Source organism: Aedes albopictus, chromosome 1 (assembly GCF_035046485.1).
Source record: "Aedes albopictus strain Foshan chromosome 1, AalbF5, whole genome shotgun sequence".
Taxonomy (NCBI): Eukaryota; Metazoa; Arthropoda; class Insecta; order Diptera; family Culicidae; genus Aedes; species Aedes albopictus.
In genome coordinates, this window is record NC_085136.1 from 325,396,809 (window position 1) to 325,421,808 (window position 25,000).

Sequence of the window (25,000 nt, forward strand, 5' to 3'; positions counted from 1 at the left end):
TCCAGATGTTCCTTCCGGAATTCCTATAGGCATTCCTCCTGAGATCACTTCAGGGATTTCTGCCTGGATTGCTTTAAAAAATCCTTAAAGGATTCATTCAGGTGTTTAAGTCAGTATTCCTGCTTGAATTTTTGCTTGAATTTTTCAAAGATGTTCTCCGAGATTTCGTAGAGTATCCCTTTAGAGATTCCTGCTTTGAATCCTTATGTAAAAAACATGAAAAAATATTGAATTCTGTCGTTATTTCTTGAGGCAATCCTGGAGAGGTTTTTTTAATCATTCGTGCCAGAATTCCTGATGGGATTCCTTCAAGAATTCTTTCCGAGTTTTTTTTTTTCAATTGGCTTCTTTAACGGTGTTGAGCTAATTGGATATTCTGAATCTACATGTTAAACTGAACCGAAATCCAAATTTTCATGAATTTTAGAGTCCGGGAACCTATTTAAAAATCAATTTGAAGTTTGTATGGGAGCGATTTGTCGAATCACCCCTCGTCGCAATTTGTACTGGGCGGAGCTGTCAAACAGTTGCCCAGCTGTCAAAAGGTGATTTCAAAAAATCTCCTTGAAATTGTTTTTAGGTATCAAAACAAAGTTCTAAAAATATGAAAAAAATCATAGTGACTCAGAAAAAGGTGCTCTTTCGTATAAAATCAAAAAATCTATACATTTTTCAAAATTTAAAAACCCAATTCCTTCAATGTCTTACGAGATTTCTTCTATAATTCTTCCAGGGATTCCTGCTCATCTTCCAGCTGGGATTCTCGCCGTGATTCCTTTAAGGATTCCATCAGGTATTCTCTAGTCAACGGGATTCCTCCAAGGATTTGTGCCGGAAATGCTCTGGAACATCATGAAAGGATTCTTTCCGATATTCAAGCCGGCATTGCTTCAGAGATTTATGCCGGCATTAGTTCGCGGATTCATCCTGGTATTCTTTCGAAGATTTCAAAAAACCCTGGTGCAATTCCTTTGAATGTACGTGCAGGGATTCTTGCTGGTATTCCTTGACATACCTTGGATACTTTCAGAGTGTCCTCTCAGGATTCCTCCAATAATTCCTCCCGAGATCTCTTCTGTGATTCTTTCAGTGCTTCCTGCCGAGCTTGCAGCAGGGATTCATCTGAGAATTCTTCCATATAGTCCTCCCAGAATTCCGGTAGGGCATCTCCCAAGATTTCCTAATGGATTTCTGCCAGGATTGCTTTAAAAAATCATTTGTATGGGAAATTAGGATACTTTATATGAAGCGTAACACTGTTGTTGCCCCATTCCCTCCTTCAAAAGCGTTCCGTAGTTTGTGAAGAATCTCTGAGTGATTTAGACAGAGGCTTAAAGGTTATTATAACAGAGTGTGAGTTAGAGTTAATCGGACATCTTTGGTTAGAGCTAATGGGGAGCGTAAGAAAATGATAGAGAAACAGAGAGAAAGAGTCCTAAGACCTAAGAACTTTTTGATACACCTAGATATCTCCAATAAACCATGATGTTATTTGACAGTCATTTTCTTATCATTCTTGAGTAGTTATCCTCTCTTTCACTCGTTTAGGATACATTGTACCTAAATGTATCGGAATACAATGAGAGTATAAAAGTTGTGCTGAAATAGAGCTTTTAAAAAACAGACTTTGAAGACCCAACTTGGAAGATTTTTTTTTTAACTAGGAACCATAGACATCCAATTTTTTGGTTATTATTATTATTATTATTTATTTTTTAACTAAAAATTTTGAAAGAGGGAAAAACCCCTTTGAGTGATTCTCCAATTTTTTGGTGAAATCATGTTTATTTTATTAAAACTTGACTAATGACAACAAATCACATGGAGATTCAAATTGTGAGCCACCTTGCCTTGGGCAGTCGTACTCCACTCGTGTTTGAGCGTCCTTGTCATCATCAGTGCTTCCAGAGTGTGAACTGTGTAAAGTCCCAACAAACACTATTGCTGTACAACAGATGAATAACCCGCTTTTAAGCTTGAATATGAAAGTTTTGCCTGAACAAGCTCTTAATCAGCTGTGATTATTACTTGGGGTAGTAGCGTGGTTGCGAGTGGTGAAAATAGTTCTGATAGTTGGGACAATTATATTTCCAAATGGAATGGAAAAGGTTGCTGTATGACACCAACATAATCACATACATTTACATTCAAAATGGTAGCTGATACATAATATTAAATTTTTGAATTCAAGCGTTACTAACAAATATTATTTGCGTATAATGACGCAAAGTTTAGCGAAAATATATCAAAGGTCCTAAACCTTCCCTGCAGAATTGCTTTCAACAGCTTCAAATGAATCGCTGAATAATTACACATCATCAAAGAAATAAAAACAAGCACAAATACAAGCGGATGGCAAGCACCGGCAGCTTAGGGTGAATACATAACGAAGCCACACTCCAAATTTTCAAAAGCACAAATCTGTAGAACCGAGGGTTGGTTTGCGATGAAAAGTTGATCGAATGGTCACCACCAACGGGTCACCAATCGATCATCTTTTCAGCGCAATTCGTCTTTTGGTTCCTCAGATTTGTGCTCTTACAAATTCGAGGTGTGGCTTCGTTATATATTCACCTTAAACGGCCGGTAAAACCAGACCACTCGGCGTCCAATAATGCATTCATTATGACGTAAGAAGCACGACATAAATAAACATGTGTATAATCAGAACATCTAGACCTGTTTTCACTTGAATCGCGACTTTCTATCTCGATGTGCAAACATCTTAGAACGATTCACACATATTTACATGTCATCTCAACAAATGATTAAGTGAAACAATCTTTAATTTAAGTGTGATATGTATTGATATTATAGTTTATAAATTATTAGTTGGTACATTTGAATAAATAATTTAAAATTGTCATGTCATGAAAAGATCGTTCCGAAGATTACAGTTAATATTTTTCCATGCAAGCTGAAACAATAAAACAGAATTGTAGAACAAGTTTAATCCACAACTGACATGAAACCTACCATCATGATTGTAGAAATCCATCCGAGCGATCGTAACAATCCACGGCAAATGACCATCCGAGCTCAACCTGGTGTAGATCCCTGGCACCTTTGTGCCACACGATCGTCCGATCGTCTTCTGCCCAACCAGGAATGGAACTCTCTTTCCGTTCTTTTCCAAGATTATCTGCATCGGAGAACCCAGCTCGGACTAAAATATCAAATGTCACAATCAATCTGAATTCATTCCCATTCATCCCTAATTTGAATACTTACTGCGCATTTGGCGATTTCAGCATTCCGAGCACACATGCAGCAAACCAGCAGCGCGCCATATTTCAGCTTCTTGGTTGGACTGTAGTACTCGTGACACTTGTCCGAATCGACCAAATCCAGTTCCGTCTTCAGGTAGGACCCTTCCGCATCCCTACCCATCAGGTGCACCCGTCCCTCCGGAATCGGTGGTGCGTGCGAGTAGATGCAAGCCGGTTTGAACCTACTGGACACTGCCTGGGGATCCTCCTTCAAGATGATAATTGCCATATTGTGATAGTAGTACTCCGCCTGGTACCGGTAATGGACGGTCACGTTGTGAACGTGGAAATCCATCGGCGATCCCATCGCCGTTCCCAGCCGAACGACATCAGCGAGCGCTCCGTCCCGTTCCAGGCAGCGTGCTCCGGTCAAAATGATGTTCTTCCCCAGGTACGATCCCGCGCAATCGAACTTGATGGCGCCACTACGTTGAGTCCATCCGATCAGAGCCACGTGCGACGTCTCATACGGTTCGAAACTTTGACCTTTTCCTATTATACAGTCAGCGGGGGTGAAACAGACACCGGTAATACAAGAAACAAACACTTTCCGAAATGGAAATGACCTACCCAACCGGATCATTAGGGAAATCCAAACGAAAACGAAACTCCATATACAGACGGCCATGTTGACGGTGCGACGGCTAGCAATTGACTACAACGAGCAAACGATATTCAACGATCTTTAAGATCCACGCACGGCGCGACGCGTCGTCGCGCAGCTTCTCTGGCTGAATCAATAAAAACAACTACCTTGCCGAGAGTAAATCAGCGAGTATGCGTACCGTGTCTCCAAGAAGCGTGGTTCAAAGACTTGAATGCGTCTCACCGAGCAGAGACCTACCTGCCGGTGCCGGTTTTGGTCCGTCGTCGCCGTTGGGCGGTAAACAAAGCGACTTGACTTGCCGATGCCAGAGTGACGGACGACTGGACGAAGGGCTTTTGCTTTATAGACAGAAGGGGGCTCGCACCGTCCCAGACCGCACGCGGTCTATCAAATGGGTAAGAGGCGAGATAATTGTAACTTAATTGAAGCGCCTCACGGAAATAGACGAATTACATCCCATCTTGGACCATAGGTGTGAGTGGGAGGGGCCTGGCCCCCTGATTCAGTTATTACGAGTTGGGCTACTCTGCCTTTTCTGTGCCACAGTAGAGTCTACATCTCGAAGCTTTAGGGAGCAAACAAATTCTTCGTCTCAATTGCCCGGTCCTGGATGGCGTCCATGAAACCATCTGTTTCCGAGATGAGGTCCCCCCATACCAGCCACGCGTTCGACGCTGCCTTATCGATGTGCTCGAGCTCCAGTTGATGGGGGTGCGTCTCATGCAATTCTTTCTGCTTCCACGTCACGACAATCTCGTCTACGGTCTTAATATCGCAATTCTTAAGGTCTTAATGTCGCAATCCTCCTGCGCCAGATGCAGGGCGCTGTAACCGTGGTCAACTTCACCTAGAGTGCGATACATTTCAAGACGGTTCTGGCTTTCTACGAAATATGTCCGTAACTCAACCGTAATTGCTGAATCTGAGAGGCACATAGTACCTGGATATTGGAGACGCCTCTTCCTCCTACTGCGCGTGGAAGGGTGACTCTCTAGCTGGACGACTTTGGATGGCGCATGCGATGCTTGGTGAACGCCACTAGTACTACTCGTTCTAACGCCTCGAAATCAGTCTTGGTCCATTTTACCACGCCAAAGCTGTAGCTCAACAGGGGCACAGCAAACGTGTTGATCGCCTTCACCTTGTTGCCGGCTGATAGAAAGCTTCTCAGAACGCAGTTGACACGATGCAAGAGCTTGTCCTGCAGCTCGTTCTTGATCGATGTGTGGCGAATACCTCTAAGTTGTAGGAAACCGAAGTATTTGTAAGCTTCGCTTTCAACCATATTCTGAATCTCCTCCTGTTTGTTGACTCGGAAACAGCTGGCGTCCACTAGTTGACCCCGGCGAAGATGGACTGACCGGCATTTGTCATTTCCAAACTCCATCCGGATGTCGTTGCTGAACACCATCACAAGCTGCAACAGTTGATGCAGCCTTTGTACTGATTCCGCAAACACCTTCAGGTCGTCCATAAAGAAGGTGTGGGTTGTTCTTGTACTCCTTCCCCCACTTTTCAGTTGATAGCCATAGTTGCATTGGTTGGGTGCTCTGCTGAGGGGGCCATAGCAAGGCAGAACCATAGCGGACTAAAGGTATCGCCTTGAATTATCTTCCTCCTGATGCTGAGAGTTATGGACCGCAACACAGCTGTTCCGTCGGTAATTTGTAGGGACGTGCTCCACATTTCCATCGTGCGTTGCATCAGCCTGATGACGTTCCCGTCTACCTTGTACAACTGCAGACCCTTAAGAAGATCGAGTGTGTACACTATGTTCAGGTTCCTTTGCTTTTCGGTGGCTTGACCCACAATGACTGCATCTATGTTCTTTGAAGCCTTGCGTTTTCTTGCGACACCCTTTTTGTTCCTCGGTCATCCGTCGTTGGCATCGCAGTGGGCTAGTCCGCTATCACCGACGACAGCACTTTGTACAGACTCGAAAAGCACGTTATTGGTCTGTACTTTGCTGGGTCAGCTGTGTTTTGGTCCTTCGGCAGAAGATCATAAGTGATACCCCTGGTAATGAACTCTGGTAGCTACGTGGGGTCTTCTAGCACCTTGTTGAAGCATTCCGCCATCCGCCCGTGAATAGTCATCAGTTTTTTATACCGAAAAATTGTGCGGGTAGCCTCGCGTATATCCTGGGCGGTAACTACGACCGCGGCCATGTCTCCATTACACTGTCGCACGTCTTCTGCCAACCACATCCCATTGTCGTCGCTGTGCTGGGCAGGGTTCTCCCATAGATTGGCCCAGAACTGTGTGACGTCGCCAATCTCCGGAAGGCCTTGCCCATAATCAGGCTTGTCGTTCGTTTCCGATGCAGTTGTAGAACTCCCTTTCGTTAACCGTTATGTGGCCGACAAACTTTTTGCTTTTTTCTACAGCGTGCTTTTTTAATGGGCGCTGGGTACCCTGCCAGCCACATAAGGGTTAAACTTGAATATCCGGTTTTGTTCTTTCCGCTTCGAACATTCTCCATAACGCCGCAATCGTTTCGCAAGAGCATTCAACCGCTGTACATAGCTGACGATGAGCTCCGTTATGTTCCGGGGGAAGCTCAAGAGACATTATAAAATACTTACAGTATTTCCTGCAGATATAGAAATTTTATGAAGCTGCTCTTGATTTCAAAACTCGAAGGTCGTGATACACCGCGTTGTTGCAACCAATCGCATAAAAAAAGTCAAGTTACGGTTCTAGCGAGTTCTAGGATGTTTCAGAGGGCTTTTGGGGGTGTTTCAAGCGGTTACAGATGTTGCAGGGATGTTTCAGAGCCGTTTTAGGGGGTTCCACAAGGTTTCAAGGGGCTTCAGGATGTTTTAGGGGCGTTTCAAAAGACTACATGGCGTGTCAGAGAGCGTTCAGAGGTGCTTAAGGAGGTATCAGGAGCTTCTGGAGGTTCCAGGAAGTTTCAGGAGGCTTTTAAGGCGTTTCAGGGAGTTTCAGGGGGCTTAGGGGGTTCCAGGATGTTTCATGTGGGCTTTCAGGACGGTTTAAGGAGTTATATAACGTATCGGAGAGGTTTCAGATGCGTTTCAAGGGGTTCTAGGGGGATTCAGGGGGTTTTAGGATGTTTCAGATGAGCATTTAGTTTCAGGGTGGTTTCAGGTGGGTTTTTAGAAACATCGTGAAGCCCCTTGACACCACCTAAAATGCCTTTGAAAAATCCCTGAAGCGTTATGTTACCCATTGAAATGCCCCTAAAAGCCCTCCTGATACATCCTGGAACCCCCACAAGCCCCTGAAACCTCACTCACCTCCCAGAAACGCCCAAAAAAACTCCCTAAAACATCCCTCTGAAACCTCTAGTCACATGTGTAGATCTAAAGAACTGCTCAGTTTGTAGTTTGATTGGTCTGGACAATTCCAAAAGAACTTTGGAATAGTTCATAGGACGTTACAGTTCACAGTGCAAATAACTACTGTAGCGGTGGCGAGGACTAAACTTCAGAATAGTTTGGACGATAATGGATATTACGAGTGTATATCTGAAGTTCTGCTCTTTTGAGTAGTTTGGTTGATCTGGAATATACCGAAAGAGTGAGTGTGGGAATGGATCGTTCAATTCCAACGGGGTCATAGATTATAGTTGGATAACAGTGTATTGCAAAAATACATACTGTACAGATGTAGATGCCAAGGGCTCATTTCCAGGGCAGCATACCCGGCGGAACTTGCAACCAAATAAATTAGGTACTGTTGGATGAACTGCGTCTCGGATGTCATTGGCATAAGCACATTCAAGCAAGGTTATCAACTGTGGTGAGCTCAAGAATTCAGCGACCGAAGTGTTTCAATATCCAGCACTTTGCAGCAGAAGGTGTGGTAGGCGACATCCTCGGCAAACTGTGGGAGTCTATCCACAGAGCAGGGCAACACGTGATAAATACTGCTCAACCCAAGTAACATTCTGTGGATCAATTAGTCTTTAAGAGGTTTTAAGAACCGTCATAAAACCTCATACCTTTTATTTTGGTTTCATGATGGTTATAAGAACCTCTTCTAGTCTATTTGACTCGAAAATGTTACTTGGGAAATACGACCCAGAAATGGTTGGTTCGATGAGGAGTGCCAGAATGTGATAGATTATGATAAACGTTACCAGAAGCGAGCCCAATCGAGAGAATAATTTATCGCAGAAAGCAGAAGCAGTATGAAGAGAAAGTCATTGCAGAGGCAGTATGGAACAAAGTGATATGCGGAGATTTTACGAAAGTATGAATGGTAGGCGGAGAAAAACAGCGCAGTCAGAAAACATCATGAAGGTAAGGAGCTGACAGATTAAACTATGATAGCTACCAGATAGGGGAGCGCCCTTGGATGAACCAAATGTCAAAACCACTTTTTCTTTTCATAGAGCCTCTAAAATCGAAAATACTGTTCAATTTCGGATTCCACCGCGAAGTCCTCGGCCATCATAGGTCGAAATAGCAAGCTTCGTCAAGCAACTGAAAACGGATTTAACACTGAAGGAGACTATCTATAGAAACAGTGGAAAATGATAACTGCTTGCCGTGTTTCACCGGAAAAATAAAGATAGAAGACGCGAGGCGAAAATATACAAAGGAGGGAAAACAATTCGAGCCGCATTGGTTGGTGGAAGTAAGTGCTTCGATGGAAATTTTGGTGAAAGTGAAATTTATGCATAAATTTGTCTGTTGTTGGTGTTGCCAACCAGCCAGGAGGAGTTTCGTATGAAAAGTGGATTCAATTTAATGTTTGAAGAGTCGGTTTTGGTGTGCGATGGCAAAAATATTGAAATTCAGAAGCAATTCATGCAGTTGAAAAATTAAAAAAAGAATTGAAAAACTTTCAGCAACATTCTTGAAAAGCAACTCCTTCAAGTTGAAAAGCTTTTCACAGAAACTGAGAAGCTTCTAACAGAAGCTGAGAAGCTTCTCACAGAAGCTGAGAAGCTTCTTACAGAAGATGAGAAGCTTCTCACAGAAGATGAGAAGCTTCTCACAGAAACTGAGAAGATTCTCACAGAAGCTGAGAAACTTCTCACAGAAGCTGAAAAGCTTCTCACAGAAGCTGAAATGCTTCTCACAGAACCTGAGAAGCTTCTCACAGAAGCTGAGAAGCTTCTCACAGAAGCTGAGAAGCTTCTCACAAAAACTGAGAAGATTCTCACAGAAGCTGGGAAGCTTCTCACGGAAACTGAGAAGACTCTAACAGAGACTGAGAAGCTTCTCACAGAAGCTAAGAAACTTCTCATAGAAGCTGAGAAGCTTCTCACAGAAGCTGACAAGCTTCTCACGGAAACTGAGAAGACTCTAACAGAGGCTGAGAAGCTTCTCACAGAAGCTGAGAAACTTCTCACAGAAGCTGAGAAGCTTCTCACAGAAGCTGAGAAGCTTCTCACAGAAGCTGAAGAGCTCCTCACAGAAGCTGAGATGCTTCTCACAGAAGCTGAAAAGCTTCTCACAGAAGTTGAGAAGCTTCTCACAGAAGCTGAGAAGCTTCTCACAGAAGCTGAGAAGCTTCTCACAGAAGCTGAGAAGCTTCTCACAGAAACTGAGAAGATTCTCACAGAAGCTCACTCACAGAAGCTGAGAAACTTCTCACAGAAGCTGAAAAGCTTCTCACAGAAGCCGAGAAGCTTCTCACAGAAGCTGAAAAGCTTCTCACAGGAGCTGAGAAAAAGTGTAGAATTAGCATAAGTTAAAATACACAGAAATAAAAATAAAAAAAAGAAGCTGAGAAAGGTTCTTACAGTAACTGAGAAGCTTCTTTCAAGAATCTTCTTACAGAAGTTGAGCAGCTTCTCACATAACCTGACAAGCTTCTCCCAGAAACTGCTGCATGACTTTCGCAGAAACGGAAAAGGTTTCTCAAAGAAACTGGGAAAGCGCCTCGCTGAACTGCATAAGCTTCTCACAGAAGCTGGTAAAAACCTATCACAGCATCTGCAACAGTTTTCCATATACGCTATGATAGCTTTTCATAGAAGCTGGGAATGCTTATCACATGAGGTTGAAACCCAAGCAACAATTAGAAGTTCAATAAGTTCTAAGAGGTTTTTTACGAACCATTCGAAAACCAAAATGATTTATTTTAGTTTCCCTTATTTTCTTGGCCCAAATTCTTCCTGTTATCATTTTGACTGCACTAGAACCTCCATATAGCTAAAATTCATTTGGGTAGCACCGTTTAGGTAGCATTACTTGGATGGAATTTAGTTCAGAGCAGTAGGAGTACTTAATATTAGGAACAAGGATGGTTTATGGGAAAGAAGTAGCATGGAGTAGGATTTAAGAGGTGTTTGGGTCATATTGAAAGGTGAGGGATGAGCAAGGATTTCGACTATGTTAGGTATTCCAAAAACTTCCCTAAGCTTAAGTTATCATATTCATGCATAACTTGTGACCTCTCACTATATTATAAATAAGGTTTACAGTAGACGTTCGCTCGGTGCAAACGCCTTAATTGCAATGCTTTTTAACTGAAAGTCCGCTAAGTGCAACAATTTTGCAGTTATCGCATCGCTATCCTTCAAAACGAAATGTCAACAGCGATGCGAAGTTTTTTGTATGCAGTTTTGTTGCAGTGCGATGTTTTTCTAATGCACTTTGGCTGCATTATGCAGCAACTGACAGTTCTTTGACGTCTGTCAGTTGTTGCAGTTATCGAATTTAATTCGCTAAGTGAAACGTAAACATGTTGCAGTTACCGAACGTCTACTGTACATTCATATTGGCTCATATTTGTATGCTTCAACTCGCTATTAGTTCAATGCCTGTCTAAGAATATCTGCGAACTTTCTGGAGTATAAGCCATCGGATATACAAGCATCCCTAGTCTGAAACGTGTTTAAACCCATCTTAAGCGCCTTTGAACGGCTCTGAAACCCTCTTAAAATCCCCTAAACACACCTGAAAGGCCTGTGAATTCCTCGGAACTTACGGGGTACTGCCTAAAAACACTACTGAAATTCCCCTGGCTCATATGCAAATCTCTGAAGCCTTCTAAAATAATCTGGAACCAGCGTACCAATATTAAAACTTCTTGAAATGGCACTTAGATCTCCTTGAATTCGTCTCTAAGCTCACCTGGAAGCCTGTTAAACCTACTAAAGCCCCCAGGTTCCACTTAAACGCCTCCTGTATCGACTCGAGACGTCTAGCTACAGCCTGCAACGCAGCTGAAGCATCCTCCATGAAGCTTACCAAAGAGTCTCTGAAACCCCTCTTGAAAACGCCTCTGAAACCCCCTGTTAAGCCCCTTGGAACCTCCTCTGAAGCCCCCTCGAGCACCTAGATTTACCAAAAGTCATCTGAAGGCCCCTGACGCGTATAAAACGCATTGAAACGGCTCTGAAATACCTTTGAAAACGTATTTGAGCTCACCTGAAAGCCTGCAAAACTCCTTAAAGCCCCAGCCCTCGAGATCCGTCTGACACGTCTTCTGGAACGCCTTGATACGTCTTTAAAAAAAACCTCTTGAAACCCCTCTGAAGCTCGCCTGGAAGCCTGTGAAGCCCTTTTAAACCTTTAACGACCAGAAACGTTTAGAAATGCCCTGAAAACGCCTATGATATACTCCTGAAACTCTCCTGAAACTCGCTCAACAACTTGTGAAGACCCCCCAAAACCCCTCTGAAACCTTTTGAATGGTCAATCTCACGCATTTCTCGAACACGTGAAAACTTTTCCGAAATTCAGCGAGATATTCTTTGACATTGAATCTTCAAAATAGAAGATTGAAATCAACAAGAACCAGTAACAATGGAATTGAAAAAATACCGAAATTTGCCATTTCGGTAAGTTGTGAAAACGTTAAAAAAGTGACTGCAATAAGAAACTCATTTACTTTCTGTATTATAGCATTTAACGATTTTCTGGGAAGTACCCCACCCCCTCAATTACGCCACTGCCCGCCGTTGTTAGCTGTGACGAGACGACGCGCAGAACCGGAGGCAGGGGCGTTAGCAAACGCAACAACGATCGCTGCTGCGGCTGGTGCTGCTAGAAGATGAGTCAGATTCCAGCAAAACTGGTTCTCTCCCGAGTACCTAAGTTGTTCTTTCGCTCTCATCATCCAATGTGCGACTTAGTTAGTAGTAGGTGGTCGGGTAGAATCGGTAGAAATTTGTCCAGCGCCCCGCAGTGTACCTGACGATGCGCTCGTGTAAAGTGCACAACTGTGGAAGCTCTATTATCGCCACCGCCGCGACGGCGTTGTTGGTTTGCGGCCTAGTGGCGATCGATCCCGCGCTTTGCCGATTGCAACCGGCTGAGAATGTGTTTCCCACTGACGTGAATAAAGCGTTGCTGCCCAACGTGCGCCAAGGATTGAATGGTACGCAACATCGTTTGATAGACGTGTTATTTTTTGTGTAATTAGACCTATGATCGCACTTATGTAAGTTGTCTATTTTGTTCCCAGATTGTCATCTCCGGTACCACAAATATGGTGACTACAACTTAATCTATCCGATCTTTGGAGTTCCCGTGAGGTTGGGTGAGTTCGCTCACATGGCAGCCGTCGGTTGGACGGGAGCGAATGGCGTTATTGACTTCAGCTGCGGAGGATCGCTGATTACAGCGCGGCACGTTATGACCGGAGCTCACTGTGGCAGTAGAGAAGGTGTTCCTCCGGATGTTGTCCGACTAGGAGTGATCCACATCAACACCACCTTAGATGACCCCAAAAATGAATTTGCGCAGCAATACAAAATTGAGAGATTTCAACGACATCCGGAGCATAAGTTCTCCTCCTACTACTTCGACATTGCCATCATAACTCTGGAGCGACCGGTTACCATAAACGACGTGGTAACCCCCGCCTGTCTCTGGAACCAACCGGAAGTAGACTTTCCGCGGCTTGAAGCTGTCGGATTCGGCCAAACTTCCTACGCTGGCGACAAAACGCCCATTCTACTCAAAGTGCAACTGTCACCCATATCGAACGAAGAGTGCGCCAATTTCCACAACTCCAACAACATCCGGAAGCTCCGTAACGGGATTATAGAAACGCAGGTCTGTGCCCGGGACAGCAAAATGGATACCTGTCTTGGTGACTCCGGTGGCCCTCTGCAGATCAAACTGATGTCCAATCATCGATCAACCCCCTACGTCGTGGGAATTACCTCGTTCGGAGTATTCTGCGGAACGGCAGCACCCTCAGTCTACACCAGAGTATCCTCCTACATCTCGTGGATCGAAACGGAAACCGGGGAATCCTTCGCGCCGGAAACTTGCGCCTCGCGATACATTCAGATGCGAGAGGCAGACGAGTCGATGGTTACCAACCGGGTAGGCGATCACGTGTTCATCGAACCGGAAAAGAGCTACATGGACATTGAAATAATGGCCAAACACCGAGTGTACCTAGGGTATAACCGGGGATCGAACCGAATCCAGTGGAACTGCGGTGGAGTCCTGATCAACGAGGATTACGTGCTGACGGTGGCGCACTGTGACAAGTTTGTGTTCAATTCTACGCCGACCCACGTCAAAGTGGGAGATTTGGACATTCATAAGGATCAACCGGGGGCGCAAATCATACGGATAGCACAGTTCATCAAACATCCCAACTATCGGGAGGGATACCTGGAGAACGACATTGCACTGGTCAAACTGGCTACCGATGTGAGGTGAGTAAACTCAGTGAATCGTAGTGGATGTGTGTTTGTGTGGTGAAGCACACAGAGGCACAAGTGTGATGAACTTATTTTTAATCGTTCGGGGATTTCATGTTATTGTAGTTGAGTGTGATTTTAAAAACGATAAACAAATCAAATATGTGATAGGGGTACCTGGGATAATATGCACTGTTGACAGAAAAGGAACCCGCATTGTTTTCAAGTACCGACCAGATTGGCATCGTAAGCTAGCTGCTAATCTAATCTAATCTGATCTAACACATACGCAACCAGCACAAGAAGAGCATCCTATAAAATGATCGAGTTAGATTAAGCCCGATTATTATTCTTGCCAATATTGATGCTTGCATCACAGAGAACGTACCGTTTACCGCAAAGATGATTCTTTAGAATGATTCGATTTCCAAAAGTTTTAACTTGAAAGACCGCCAGCTAAGAGTTGTTTGCTTAACTGGTAGTGCAGCCTGGACACTGTTACCCTTCTGACTTCAGCTAGATTGAGGAAATACGTCCCGAGCGTCTGTTCACCAAGGAGGTACGGCTCAAACAGCGTCTATTCTGGCATCCAGCTGCTGAGTATGACAAGTTCCTCCACTATTCAATGAGGCATGCCGAATAAAGCTTGAGATCCTAGGACTGAGCTAAGTCCGTTAGCCGAACTTTAAAGAATTCAGATTGGCGTCGGGTCAAGTTTTGCTATACATACTCTGGCCTACGAGGTGAACACGTTGGTTTCCTGCTCAGCGTTCAGGCCCACGCTGTACTAATGAAGTGAGAATCTATTATTGTAGCCAGATTCAGAACACGGGTTCGAAACCTTACCATGATTGAATGTTACGCACCAACCGATGCTGTCGAAATGCAAGGCAAAAAGAACTTTTACAGCCAACTGAATGCTGTCGCGGACATGATTCTGAAAGGTTATATCAAGATCTTCATGGGCGACTTCATCGCGAAGGTTGGTTCCGACAACTTGGGCTATGAGCACGTCATGGGACGCCATGGTCTCGGAATAATGAGCGAGAACGGAGAGCTGTTTGCAGAGTTTTGTGACAACAACGATCTATCCTCATCGACCAGCGCACAAAGTGATATGGGTTTCCCGTGATGGCGTCATGGATAATCAAATCGACCACATCTGCATCAGCCGAAAATGACGGAGACGGAGCCTGCTTCATGTACGGAACAAACGTAGCGCCGACGTTGCGTCCGACCATCATCTTTTAACCGCCGAGTTCTAGATCCTGACAATATCCATCGACAGGAGGAGACAATCGGGCGCAGTTTCAAAATACGCCGAATGGAAGACGCTGCCTCGAAAAGGTCCTTCGTCGAGGAGCTAGAGAACCGGACTGCGGGTATTCCGGAAGATGGAAGCGTTTCTATGCTGATGGAAGATGGAAGCGTTTCGCGCTGATCAATGGAGCACCATCAAGAAAGCCTTCATCGCCACTGGCGTGAAGGTGAGCTACACATCCGGGAAAGCAGTGGATCACAGATGATACCTGGAGGAAGATAGAGGAGCGAAGGAATGCCAAAGTCGTGATAGAGCGAGCGAAAACACGAGGAGCCAAAGCCGTAGTCCGTGAGCGTCCCTCCTACGACTCTCAAGAAGGAAGTGAAATGCACATGTAGGCTGGACAATAGAACGTGGACGGACTCCCTAGGTGACAAAGGCGAGAAAGCCGTAAATACCGGCGACATTCGTCTCCTCTTCGATGTCTTACGTCGCTTTAGTGGGACTAAGATGAATGCTATGATGCCCGTGAATGACCGGCTGACCAGCTGAAACGCTGATCCGAGAACTTTGGAAACTTTTTTCAAGTGCCGGCTACGCCATCAACCCTCATCATGATCCGCCAAGGATTCGACGCATTATCCGTGTCAACTCCGAAGCTCCATCAGTGTAGGAGATAGAAAAACAGCCATCCGTAGCATGAAATCGAACAGGGCCCCGGGAGTCGATCGTATATCAGCCAAGATTCTCAAAGCTGACCCCGTAGTATCTGCACAACTGCTGCACAAATTATTCTGTCACATATGAGAAACCACGACATTTCCGGTCAACTGGATGCAAGACGTCTTAGTAAAGGTACCCAAAAAGGGTGACCAGTCTGTATGCGATAATTCGTGGGACATCATGTTACTGTGTATCGTTCTCAAAGTCCTCTGCAAAGTGATCCTTAACAGGAGAAGATTGGCGCAGCTCTCCAGTGGCAGCAAGCAGGATTCCGTGCCGGACGATCCTGTGTGGACCGTATTGTCACGCTCCGTATCATCCTGGATCATATAAATGAATTCCAAGAGTCTCTCTACCTGGTGTTCATTGATAACGATAAAGCTTCCGGACGTCTCAATTACGGGAACTTGTGGGAAGCCCTCAGGCGCAAGGATGTGCCTGGGAAAATCATCGGCCTCATTGAAGCACAGTACAGGGCATTTTCGTGCAGAGTCCCGTACAATTGTGTCTTGTCCGATCCCATCCGGGTCGTTGCTGGAGTGAAGTTAGGATGTATCCTGTCACCGCTACTGTTCCTCATCATAAACGACGAGATCCTGGTAGGTGCGATTGATCGTGAACCAAATACCATGGAGCACCTAAATAACTTCGAACTGGCTGAGACGTTGCTCTCTTAGCTCAACGGCACTCTGATATGCAGAGCAAGCTCGATGATCTTTCCGATCGCTCCTCAGCGGCAAGTCTTACCATCAACGTCAACAAGACCAAATCGTTGGATGTAAACATGGTCAATCCTTCCAGCTTTACGGTAGCTAGGCAAGCAGTGGAGAATGTTGAAAACTTCCAATATCTTGATAGCAAATGGCTAGAACAGCCTGCGCACAACACAGTATCATGACTGTATGTATTAACAAATGTCTGCAGTTATCGTGGTTCAATAACAGACATTTTTTTCCACTAACTGAATACATATCAGGCCAAACATGTCTAAAGGTCCAATCTGCAGAAGAGAGGCTCTCTTTGGTTTCCCTCTCTTTCGTTAATATCTCAGCTGTTTATTTGTATTATGATTGTCTCCTTGCATTGAACGATGGTCAAAACAATCGTCTTTTGATTTGTACTGCAAAAATAGTTGAAAAGTGTACCATTACATTGCAATAATTGAAAGAGAAAGTGAACAAAGAGAGCCTCTCAAATGCAGATAGGACCTATTGAAATGTTTGGCCTGATATGTGTTTATTTCTTTCCCCAGATTCGGCCCTGAGGCGATACCGGCCTGCATAGTCGACAATGGACTCACGATGCCCATGTATGAAATGGCCGGCCTAGGACCCTATAACCTGAATAATTTCCTGCGCGACAACGAACCCATCTCCAACAGTGAGTAGCATCCCCAGTAGGGAAATCTTATTCGATCGTAAAACAGATCTCCCTATTCCACAGACAACACCCTGGTACTGACCCGAATGCGAGTGGATCCAACGGCGTGCAAGGGAATCAACAGTCCCAATGTGATGTGCGGTCAAAATAGCAAATTTCTGGTGCCGCAGACGTGTCGAGTGAGTTTTCTATCCGGAATAACCGTTGCATGTCTATCCTTATAGTATACTTTTTTCGGCAGGTCGAACACGGAGGTCCGCTGGAGCGTGAAACGTGGCACTACGACCGCTACTACACGTACGTGTTCGGACTGACGGCTGCCGGACAGGACTGCGGTTTCGGCAAAGAGGCGTACTTTGTGCGGACATCGGCACACATCAAATGGATCGAATCGATTGTGCTGGGCAAGGGGCAAAACCAGGTGCAAGGTCGTCGCGTTCAACGGCAAATTGTGTTTCCATCAGACGATGACGATTACGGACCGACCTATGCGTACAACACGATCGGGATGCCGTGTACGACGCCTCAAAACGTAGCAGGTGTTTGTCAGTACTACCGAAGCTGTCCCAATGTTAACATGTCTGCTCTTTCTTTGGTGAAATTTTGCCGCCACGGGACAGATCCGGTCGTTTGCTGCGGGAAATCGCCCAATGAGGAAAAATACAGCATGAAGAAGTGCGTCAGCTACTGGAAACAGTACAAACGACACGAGGAGGAAGAGTACGAGAGCATCCCGTCGGAAGGACGACCAGTACAGGACAAGGAATATCCGCATGTGGCGTTGATCGGCACCCAGCAGTATGGCCGATACGTCTGGAGTTGTACCGGAGCGTTGATCAGCGATAGATACGTGCTGACCAGTGCCGAATGCGTCAAATCGGGAACGCATAATACTGTACGGTTGGGAGCGGTCCGTCAAGATAAAGGAACTCAAGATATTGGGATTGAGCGAGTTATAGCGTACCCGAACTACAACGTGGCGAGGTCGACTGGAAACTTGGCACTGGTTCGATTGTCCGCAAAGGCAGTCTTCAGCGATCGTGTGCTACCAGCTTGCATATGGCCAAACCACTCGACCGTTCCCCTCAAGATGTATACCCTTGGAGTTGACAATGGTATTGTATTACTCTTATGGATTAAACTGGAAATTATCCTTTTAACCACCTTTCCTCCCGTAGATCAAGTGATGGTTCGTCCACGCATGGCCCGATACAACCAGGACTGCCGGAAATTCTTCAAGATGGCCAATCTGGTCGATGAAGAACAGTTCTGTGCGGAGAATTACTACTTCACAGACAACTCGTGCCAGGATAGAAGCGGCGATCCTTTGGAAGGCATCATTCTAACCGGTTCCATCAAAATCTCCATTATCGTGGGGACAAGCTCGTACAACGTGGGCTGCCCGGGAAAATCCGACACAGCCACCGTCTATGCACGGCTTTCCGCGTACAAAAGTTGGATATTTTCCGTTGTGGAAGCATAGATTATAGTGTATTATACTCATCTCCTCTACGATTAAGAAATGCGTACTCTTTCGAGTGAAAGAACCTGTAATTGCGAACTGGAATTGTTAGTATATCACTTCCTCTATTACTTACCCTTTCCGGCTAGACTAAGGCCTGAGTGACCTCTGCTGTACATTCTACTCCATTTTACTCGGTCCATGGCTGTGTGTCTCCAGTTCCGCACTCTACGAAGGGTCCGCAAGTCGTCCTCCACATGATCGATCCACCTAGCTCGCTGCGCAACTACGTCTTCTTGTACCGGTAGGATGACTCTAGAACCATTTTAGTCGGGTTGCTATCCGACAACCTGATGACGTGACCCGCCCACCGTAGCCTCCAGATTTTCACGGTGTGGACGATGGTTGGTTCTCTTAGCAGCTGATGCAGCTCGTGGTTCATACGCCTCCTCCTAGTTCCGTCTTCCATCTGCACTCCGCCGTCGATGGTACGCAGTACCTTCCGTTCGAAAACTCCACGGGCACGTTGGTTTTCTGCACGTAGTCCATGCTTAGTGCCCATAGAGGACTGCCGGTCTAATCAGCATTTTGTAGATAGTTTACTTCGTGTGACGGCGAACTTTGTTCGATCGTAGAGTTTTGCGGAGTCCAAAGTAAGCTCGATTTCCTGCCACAATGCGTCTGTGAATTTCTCTGGTGATGTTGTTGTCGGCGATCACCAGTGGACGCAAATACACAAATTCTTCAACCGCCTCGATTTCATCACCATTGATAGAAACTCGAGGTGACGGACGCGGTGATTCCTCCCTGGAGCCACCATGTACTTTGTCTTCGACACATTAATGAATGACTAATCCGATTTCCCTGGCTTCATTCTTCAGTCGCATGTACGTTTCTGCCATCGTCTCAAATTTTCGAGCTATCATCAGCGAAACCAAGCAGCAGAAGTGACTTCGTGAAAACCGTTCCTCTCGTGTTTATCTTCGCTCTCCTAATGACATCCTCTAAAGCAATGTTGAACAGCAAGCACGAAAGACCATCACCTTGCCGTAACCCTCTGCGAGATTCGAAGGGACTCGAGAGTGTCCCTGATACTCGAACTACGCACATCACTCGATCCATCGTCGCCTTGATCAACCGTGTCAGTTCATCCGGGAATCCGTATTCGTGCATAATCTGCCATAGCTGTTCTCGATCGATTGTATCATACGCCGATTTGAAATCGATGAACAAGTGATGTGTGGGCACGTTTTATTCGCGGCATTTCTGCAACACCTGGCGGATGGCGAACATCTGACACGTTGTAGCGCGTTCACACATAAATCCAGTCTGGTATTGCCCCACGAACTCTCTTGCAGGCGGTGGCATAGAATTGGAGAGAGTATCTTGTAGGCAGCGCTCAGTAGTGTGTTCGCGCGATAGTTCCCGCAATCCAACTTGTCGCACTTTTTATAGATAATAAAACACGATACCTCCCATTCATTACTCCGGAAATACTTCTTCCTCCCAAATCTTGGTGGTGTAGTGCTCTCACCAGTGATTCTGCACTGTGTTTTAGTAACTCGCTTGGTAGTTGATGTGCTCCAGCGGCTTTGTTGTTTTTGAACCGGCCAACCTCCTCCTCAATCTCTTGGAGGTTAGGGAAAGGAAGTCTTTCGTCCTGCGCACGTACTCCTAGATCTGTGACCCCGCCACCTTCGGTGCTTGCAACGTCGCCATTGAGGTGCTCATCGTAATGCTGCCGCCACCTCTCGACCACCTCACGCTCGCTCGTGAGAATATTCCCTTGATTGTCTCGGCACATGTCGACTTGTGGCATAACAACTCTGCGCGAGCAGCTTCTCGTAGAACTTTCGTGTGTCCTTAGCGCGGTACAGCTCTTCCATCGCTTCGCGATCTCGTTCTTCCTGCTGGCGCTTCTTCATCCGGAAGACTGAGTTCTGCCTTTTCCGTGCGTGTATGTAACGTGCCTCATTCGCTCTCGTACGGTGTTGCAACATTGTAGCCCATGCTGCATTCTTCTCGTTTTTCAACTGTTCACATTTGCTGTCGTACCAGTCGTTTCTGTGATTCGGAGTCGCGGAGCCTAGTGCTTTAGCCGAGGTGCTACCTATGGCGGATCGGATGTCCCTCCAGCCATCTTCAAGTGTAGCTGCGCCAAGCTGCTCTTCCATTTGTAGGACCACTGCCAACTGCTGCGCCTAGTCTTGAGCCACTTCTACGTTACGCAGCTGCTCGATGTTGAACCGCGCCGTTCGACTTCGACGCGTGGTCGTGATAACTGTCGAAAGTTTTGAGCGCATGCATACAGCGACTAAGTAGTGATCCGAATCTATATTCGCACAGCGGTATGTGCGGACATTGGTTATATCCGAGAGAATTTACCGTCGATTAGAACGTGGTCGATTTGGTTTTCTGTTTGGTGGTCGGGTGATCTCCAGGTGGCTTTGTGGATATCTTGGCGGGGGAAGAAGGTGCTTCGGACTACCATCGTTGGCCGTTATCATTAGATACGGCGTGCAGGCTGTTTTGCCCGATTACCGGTCTGTACGTTTCCTTCCTTCCTACCTGCGCGTTCATGTTGCCGACAACGATTTTCACGTCACGCGGCGAGCAACCATCGTATGTTTGCTGTAACTGCGCGTGGAACGCTTTTTTCTCGTCATCAGGTCTCCCTTCGTGAGGACAGTGGACGTTAATGATGCTGTAGTTGAAGAAACGGCCCTTAACTCTCAACATGCACTGCACATCCTTGCGTTGATCGGCTGCCGCCCGATCACACGTTGTCGGATCTTGCCTAACACTATAAATCCTGTTCCCAGTTCAATGGTGGTGCCACAGCTTTGGTAGAAGGTAGCCGCTCGATGCCCGCTTTTCCACACTTTCTGTCCAGTCCAACAAAGTTCCTGCAACGCCACGATGCCGAAGTTGCGGGGATGTAGTTCGTCGTAGATTATCCTGCCACATCCTGCGAAACCTAGTGACTTGCAATTCCATGTTCCAAGTTTCCAATCGTAGTCCTTATTTCGTCGCGTGGGTCTTTGCCGATTGTATCGAGTCGTATTTTCTCCTATGTTATTCGCAATGGGGATTTTTACGGGTGGCTTATTGGGCCTACGCCAACACTCCTGTCTCGCCAGAGGGCTATCGTGCCAGTTCTGTTAACGTCCCAACCAACACTGGGACGACCACGCTGATGGGGCTACCACCTTGGATCTAGCTGGGCGTGGTGCAGCGTTTCTTACTCAGCCGCTGGATGCCAGAACAGACGCTGTTTGAGTCGCAGATGCTCGGGCACACAACTCTTTGTCATCGCTTGACCCGTGGAAGGATGAGGTAGGAACTTGTGAGGACCAGAGCTATGTTGGACGCTCTCCTTATCGACTCACCGTTTTGCAGTCCAAAATCACGATCATACTAACATTATCATTATGTGTAAGACCATCTGAATCTGTTTGATTTTGACTTAAATTCAAACTAATGTCCTCTAGGGGTCCAAAATTCGAACGTTACCCTCAATAAGCGAGTAATGAAAAAGAAAATAGTCCATTCATAAGTTTCAACTTATGAAAATCCTCAGTGTAATGTCGCCAAATCATGTGGGAGGGATTCTTAAGTTCTTCCTAAGTATTTTTGCCTCAGTGCTGATAATCCCGGTTTTTAGGTAGTAGACAACCTGATACGGATATTGTAGATTCTAATAAGAAAATACAAACAGGAAACCAGAAGGGCCCATATAGCCGAGGCGGTAAACGCACGGGTATTCAGCATGACCATGCTGAGGGTGACGGGTTCGATTCCCGGTCGGTCCAGGATCTTTTCGTAAAGGAAATTTCCTTGACTTCCTTGGGCATAGAATATCTTCGTGCCTGCCACACGATATACGCATGCAAAATGATCATTGGCAGAGGAATCTCTCAGTTAATAACTGTGGAAGTGCTCATAGAACACTAAGCTGAGAAGCAGGCTTTGTCCCAATGAGGACGTTACGCCAAGAAGAGAGAGAGAGGAAACCAGAAGAGAAAGCCTGTCGATGACATTGAACCTTGACAATGAAAATTATTAAATCAAACGAAAGCCTGAGAGGAAGAAATAAAAAAAACACCGAAATCTATCATAAAAATGCAAAACAAGTGACTGGAATGAAGAGCTCATTTACTATTATCTGTATTATAAAATTTTACGATTTTCTGGGAAGATCCACAATTACGCCACTGCCTGTTGGATGTGATGAGACGACACAGAACCGGAGGCAGGGACATTGAGTATTCTCCCGTGTGTTCTTTCGCAATCATCATCCAATGTGCTACTTAGTTAGTAGTCGCATAGAATTGGTAGAAATTTGTCCAGCGCCTAACGATGCGCTCGTGTAAAGTGCACAACTGTGGAAGCTCTATAAACGCCAATGCGGCGCTGATAGTTTTCGGTTTAGTAGCTATCGATTCTGCGTTTGGTCGATTGCAACCAGCCGAGGATGTGTTCCCCACTGATGTGAATAAAGCGTTGCTACCCAACGTGCGCCAGGGATTGAATGGTACGGCAACATTGGTTGATAGACGTGTTATTTCTTGTGTATTTGAAGAAATGATCGCACTTATGTAAGCCGCCTATTTCGTTCCCAGATTGCCATCTCCGGTACCACAAATACGGTGACTACAACCTAATCTATCCGATCTTGGGAGTTCCCGTGAGGTTGGGTGAGTTCGCTCACATGGCAGCCGTCGGTTGGACGGGACCGAATGGCGTTATTGACTTCAACTGCGGAGGATCGGTGATTACCACGCGGCATGTCATGACCGCGGCTCATTGTAGCAAAGGTATTGAGCCAGATGTTGTTCGACTAGGAGTGATCCACATCAACACCACCTTAGATGATCCCAAAAATAAATTTGCGCAACAATACAGAATTCAAAGATTCCAACGACATCCAGAGCATAAGTTCTCCTCCTCCTATTTCGACATTGCCATCATAACTCTGGAGCGACCGGTTATCATCAACGATGTGGTGACCCCAGCCTGCCTCTGGGTTCAACCGGAAGTAGACTTTCCGCGTCTCGAAGCTGTCGGATTCGGGCAAACTTCCTACGTTGGTGACAAAACGCCCATTCTACTCAAAGTGCAGCAGACACCCATATCGAATGACGAGTGCGCCAATTTCTACAACTCCAACTATAATCGTACGCTCCGTAACGGTATCGTGGATACACAGGTTTGCGCCCATGACAGCAAAATGGACACCTGCGGTGGTGATTCCGGTGGCCCTCTGCAGATAAAGCTGATGTCCAACCATAGATCTACCCCGTACGTCGTTGGAATCACCTCTTTCAGTGCATTCTGCGGAATGGCAGTTCCCTCAGTCTACACCAGAGTGTCCTCCTACATCTCGTGGATCGAAACGGAAACCGGAGAATCCTTCGCATCGGAAACCTGCGCCTTGCGATACATTCAAAAGCGAGAGGCGGACGAGTCGATGGTTACCAAACGGGTAGGCAATCACGTGTTCATCGAACTGGAAAAGAGCTACATGGACATTGAAACAGTGGCCAAACATCGAGTGTACTTAGGTTACAACCAAGGATCGAACCGAATCCAATGGAATTGCAGTGGAGTCCTGATCAATGAGGATTACGTGCTGACGGTGGCGCACTGTATCAATCCTAAGCCGACCCACGTCAAAGTGGGAGATTTGGACATTCATAACGATCAACCGGGGTCGCAAATCATAGAGACAGCACAGTTCTTCATACATCACAACTATCGGGAGGGATACCTGGAGAACGACATTGCAGTGGTACAACTGGCTACTGATGTCAGGTGGGTAAACTCTGTGAATCGTAGTGTATGTGTGACTATTTAGTGAAGCACAGAGGCACAAGAGTAATGAACTTATTGGTATTCTTATAGGAATTTGTAGTTGTGTCTGTGTAAAAAGCTATTTGTGGATGCTCCCAAGGGGGGGTCATGTAAATTCAATAACTGATGCAATGCGTTCTTGAGGGTGATTGATGGGCGACCTTTGATTCTAAAACTTACACAACAAATTTTGGGTGTTCATACAATAAGTGTACCATGCCCCATATTTCCTTTCCCAGATTCGGCCCAGAAGCGATACCGGCCTGCCTAGTCGACAACGGACTCACCATGCACATGTATGAAATTGCCGGTCGGGGACCCTACAACCTGAACAATTTCCTGCACGACAACGAACCCATCTCCAACAGTGAGAATCATCCCCAGGGTAATCTTATTCGATCATTAAACACCATTCTTTTGCAGACAACACCCTGGTACTGACCCGAATGCGAGTGGACCCTACGGCGTGTAAGGGAATCAACAGCCCCGACGTGATGTGTGCCCGAAACAGCAAATTCCTCGTTCCGCAGACGTGTCAGGTGAGTTTCGACCCGTAATAACTGTCGAATGTCGAACCTTATAGAATACAGTTTTTGGGCAGGTCGAACATGGCGGTCCGCTGGAGCGAGAAACGTGGTACAACGATCGGTACTACACGTACGTGTTCGGACTGACGGTTGCTGGGCCGGATTGTGGTTTCGGCAAAGAGGCGTACTTTGTGCGGACATCGGCACACATCAAATGGATCGAATCGATTGTGCTGGGTAAGGGGCAGTACCAGGCGCAAGGTCGACGCGTTCAACGGCAAATCGTGTTCCCATCAGACGATGACGATTATTCACCGCATTCGTATAACATG

General features: G+C 46.0%; 3 protein-coding genes across 4 annotated transcripts in view; 2 read left to right on the top strand and 1 right to left on the bottom strand.

Moving 5' to 3' along the window:
* Positions 1 to 2,764: 2,764 nt before the first annotated feature.
* On the bottom strand, positions 2,765 to 4,175 carry LOC109402918 (serine protease Hayan-like). Its single transcript, XM_019675660.3, has 4 exons — positions 3,840 to 4,175; positions 3,232 to 3,761; positions 2,977 to 3,166; positions 2,765 to 2,917 (listed from the first exon to the last, which is right to left on the bottom strand). Exons 1-4 carry the CDS (start codon positions 3,895 to 3,897, stop codon positions 2,898 to 2,900), a joined length of 798 nt encoding a protein of 265 aa, XP_019531205.3. The 5' UTR covers positions 3,898 to 4,175; the 3' UTR covers positions 2,765 to 2,897.
* A 7,727-nt stretch (positions 4,176 to 11,902) lies between these two features.
* On the top strand, positions 11,903 to 18,380 carry LOC109416083 (uncharacterized). Of its 2 annotated transcripts, XM_019690051.3 has the most exons (7): positions 11,903 to 12,180; positions 12,268 to 13,477; positions 16,699 to 16,826; positions 16,890 to 17,005; positions 17,068 to 17,365; positions 17,447 to 17,941; positions 18,005 to 18,380. In XM_019690051.3, the coding sequence occupies exons 1-7, from the start codon at positions 12,000 to 12,002 to the stop codon at positions 18,307 to 18,309; spliced, it is 2,733 nt and encodes a 910-aa protein (XP_019545596.3). In that variant the 5' UTR covers positions 11,903 to 11,999; the 3' UTR covers positions 18,310 to 18,380. The 2 variants fall into 2 exon arrangements, with proteins under 2 accessions (XP_019545596.3, XP_019545595.3); XM_019690050.3 differs by having other exon boundaries at positions 11,905 to 12,180; positions 17,068 to 17,941.
* A 4,174-nt stretch (positions 18,381 to 22,554) lies between these two features.
* LOC109402953 (uncharacterized) overlaps positions 22,555 to 25,000 on the top strand; it is a 4,085-nt gene continuing 1,639 nt past the window's right edge. The window contains exons 1-5 of the mRNA XM_062847255.1: positions 22,555 to 22,822; positions 22,911 to 24,102; positions 24,381 to 24,508; positions 24,565 to 24,680; positions 24,743 to 25,000. Of these exons, the coding sequence (XP_062703239.1) occupies positions 22,648 to 22,822; positions 22,911 to 24,102; positions 24,381 to 24,508; positions 24,565 to 24,680; positions 24,743 to 25,000 (1,869 nt within the window). The 5' untranslated portion in view covers positions 22,555 to 22,647. The remainder of the gene's footprint in view (positions 22,823 to 22,910; positions 24,103 to 24,380; positions 24,509 to 24,564; positions 24,681 to 24,742) is intronic.

Coding starts and splice junctions, on each gene's coding strand:
- LOC109402918 (XM_019675660.3), bottom strand. CDS start 3,897: ATGGCCGTCTGTATATGGAGTTTCGTTTTCGTTTGGATTTCCCTAATG. Junction 3,762..3,839: donor TTCCCTAATGATCCGGTTGG/GTAGGTCATTTC, acceptor ACTGTATAATAG/GAAAAGGTCAAAGTTTCGAA. Junction 2,918..2,976: donor GGATTTCTACAATCATGATG/GTAGGTTTCATG, acceptor TTATTGTTTCAG/CTTGCATGGAAAAATATTAA.
- LOC109416083 (XM_019690050.3), top strand. CDS start 12,000: ATGCGCTCGTGTAAAGTGCACAACTGTGGAAGCTCTATTATCGCCACC. Junction 12,181..12,267: donor CGTGCGCCAAGGATTGAATG/GTACGCAACATC, acceptor TTTTGTTCCCAG/ATTGTCATCTCCGGTACCAC. Junction 17,006..17,067: donor TGGTGCCGCAGACGTGTCGA/GTGAGTTTTCTA, acceptor TTTTTTCGGCAG/GTCGAACACGGAGGTCCGCT.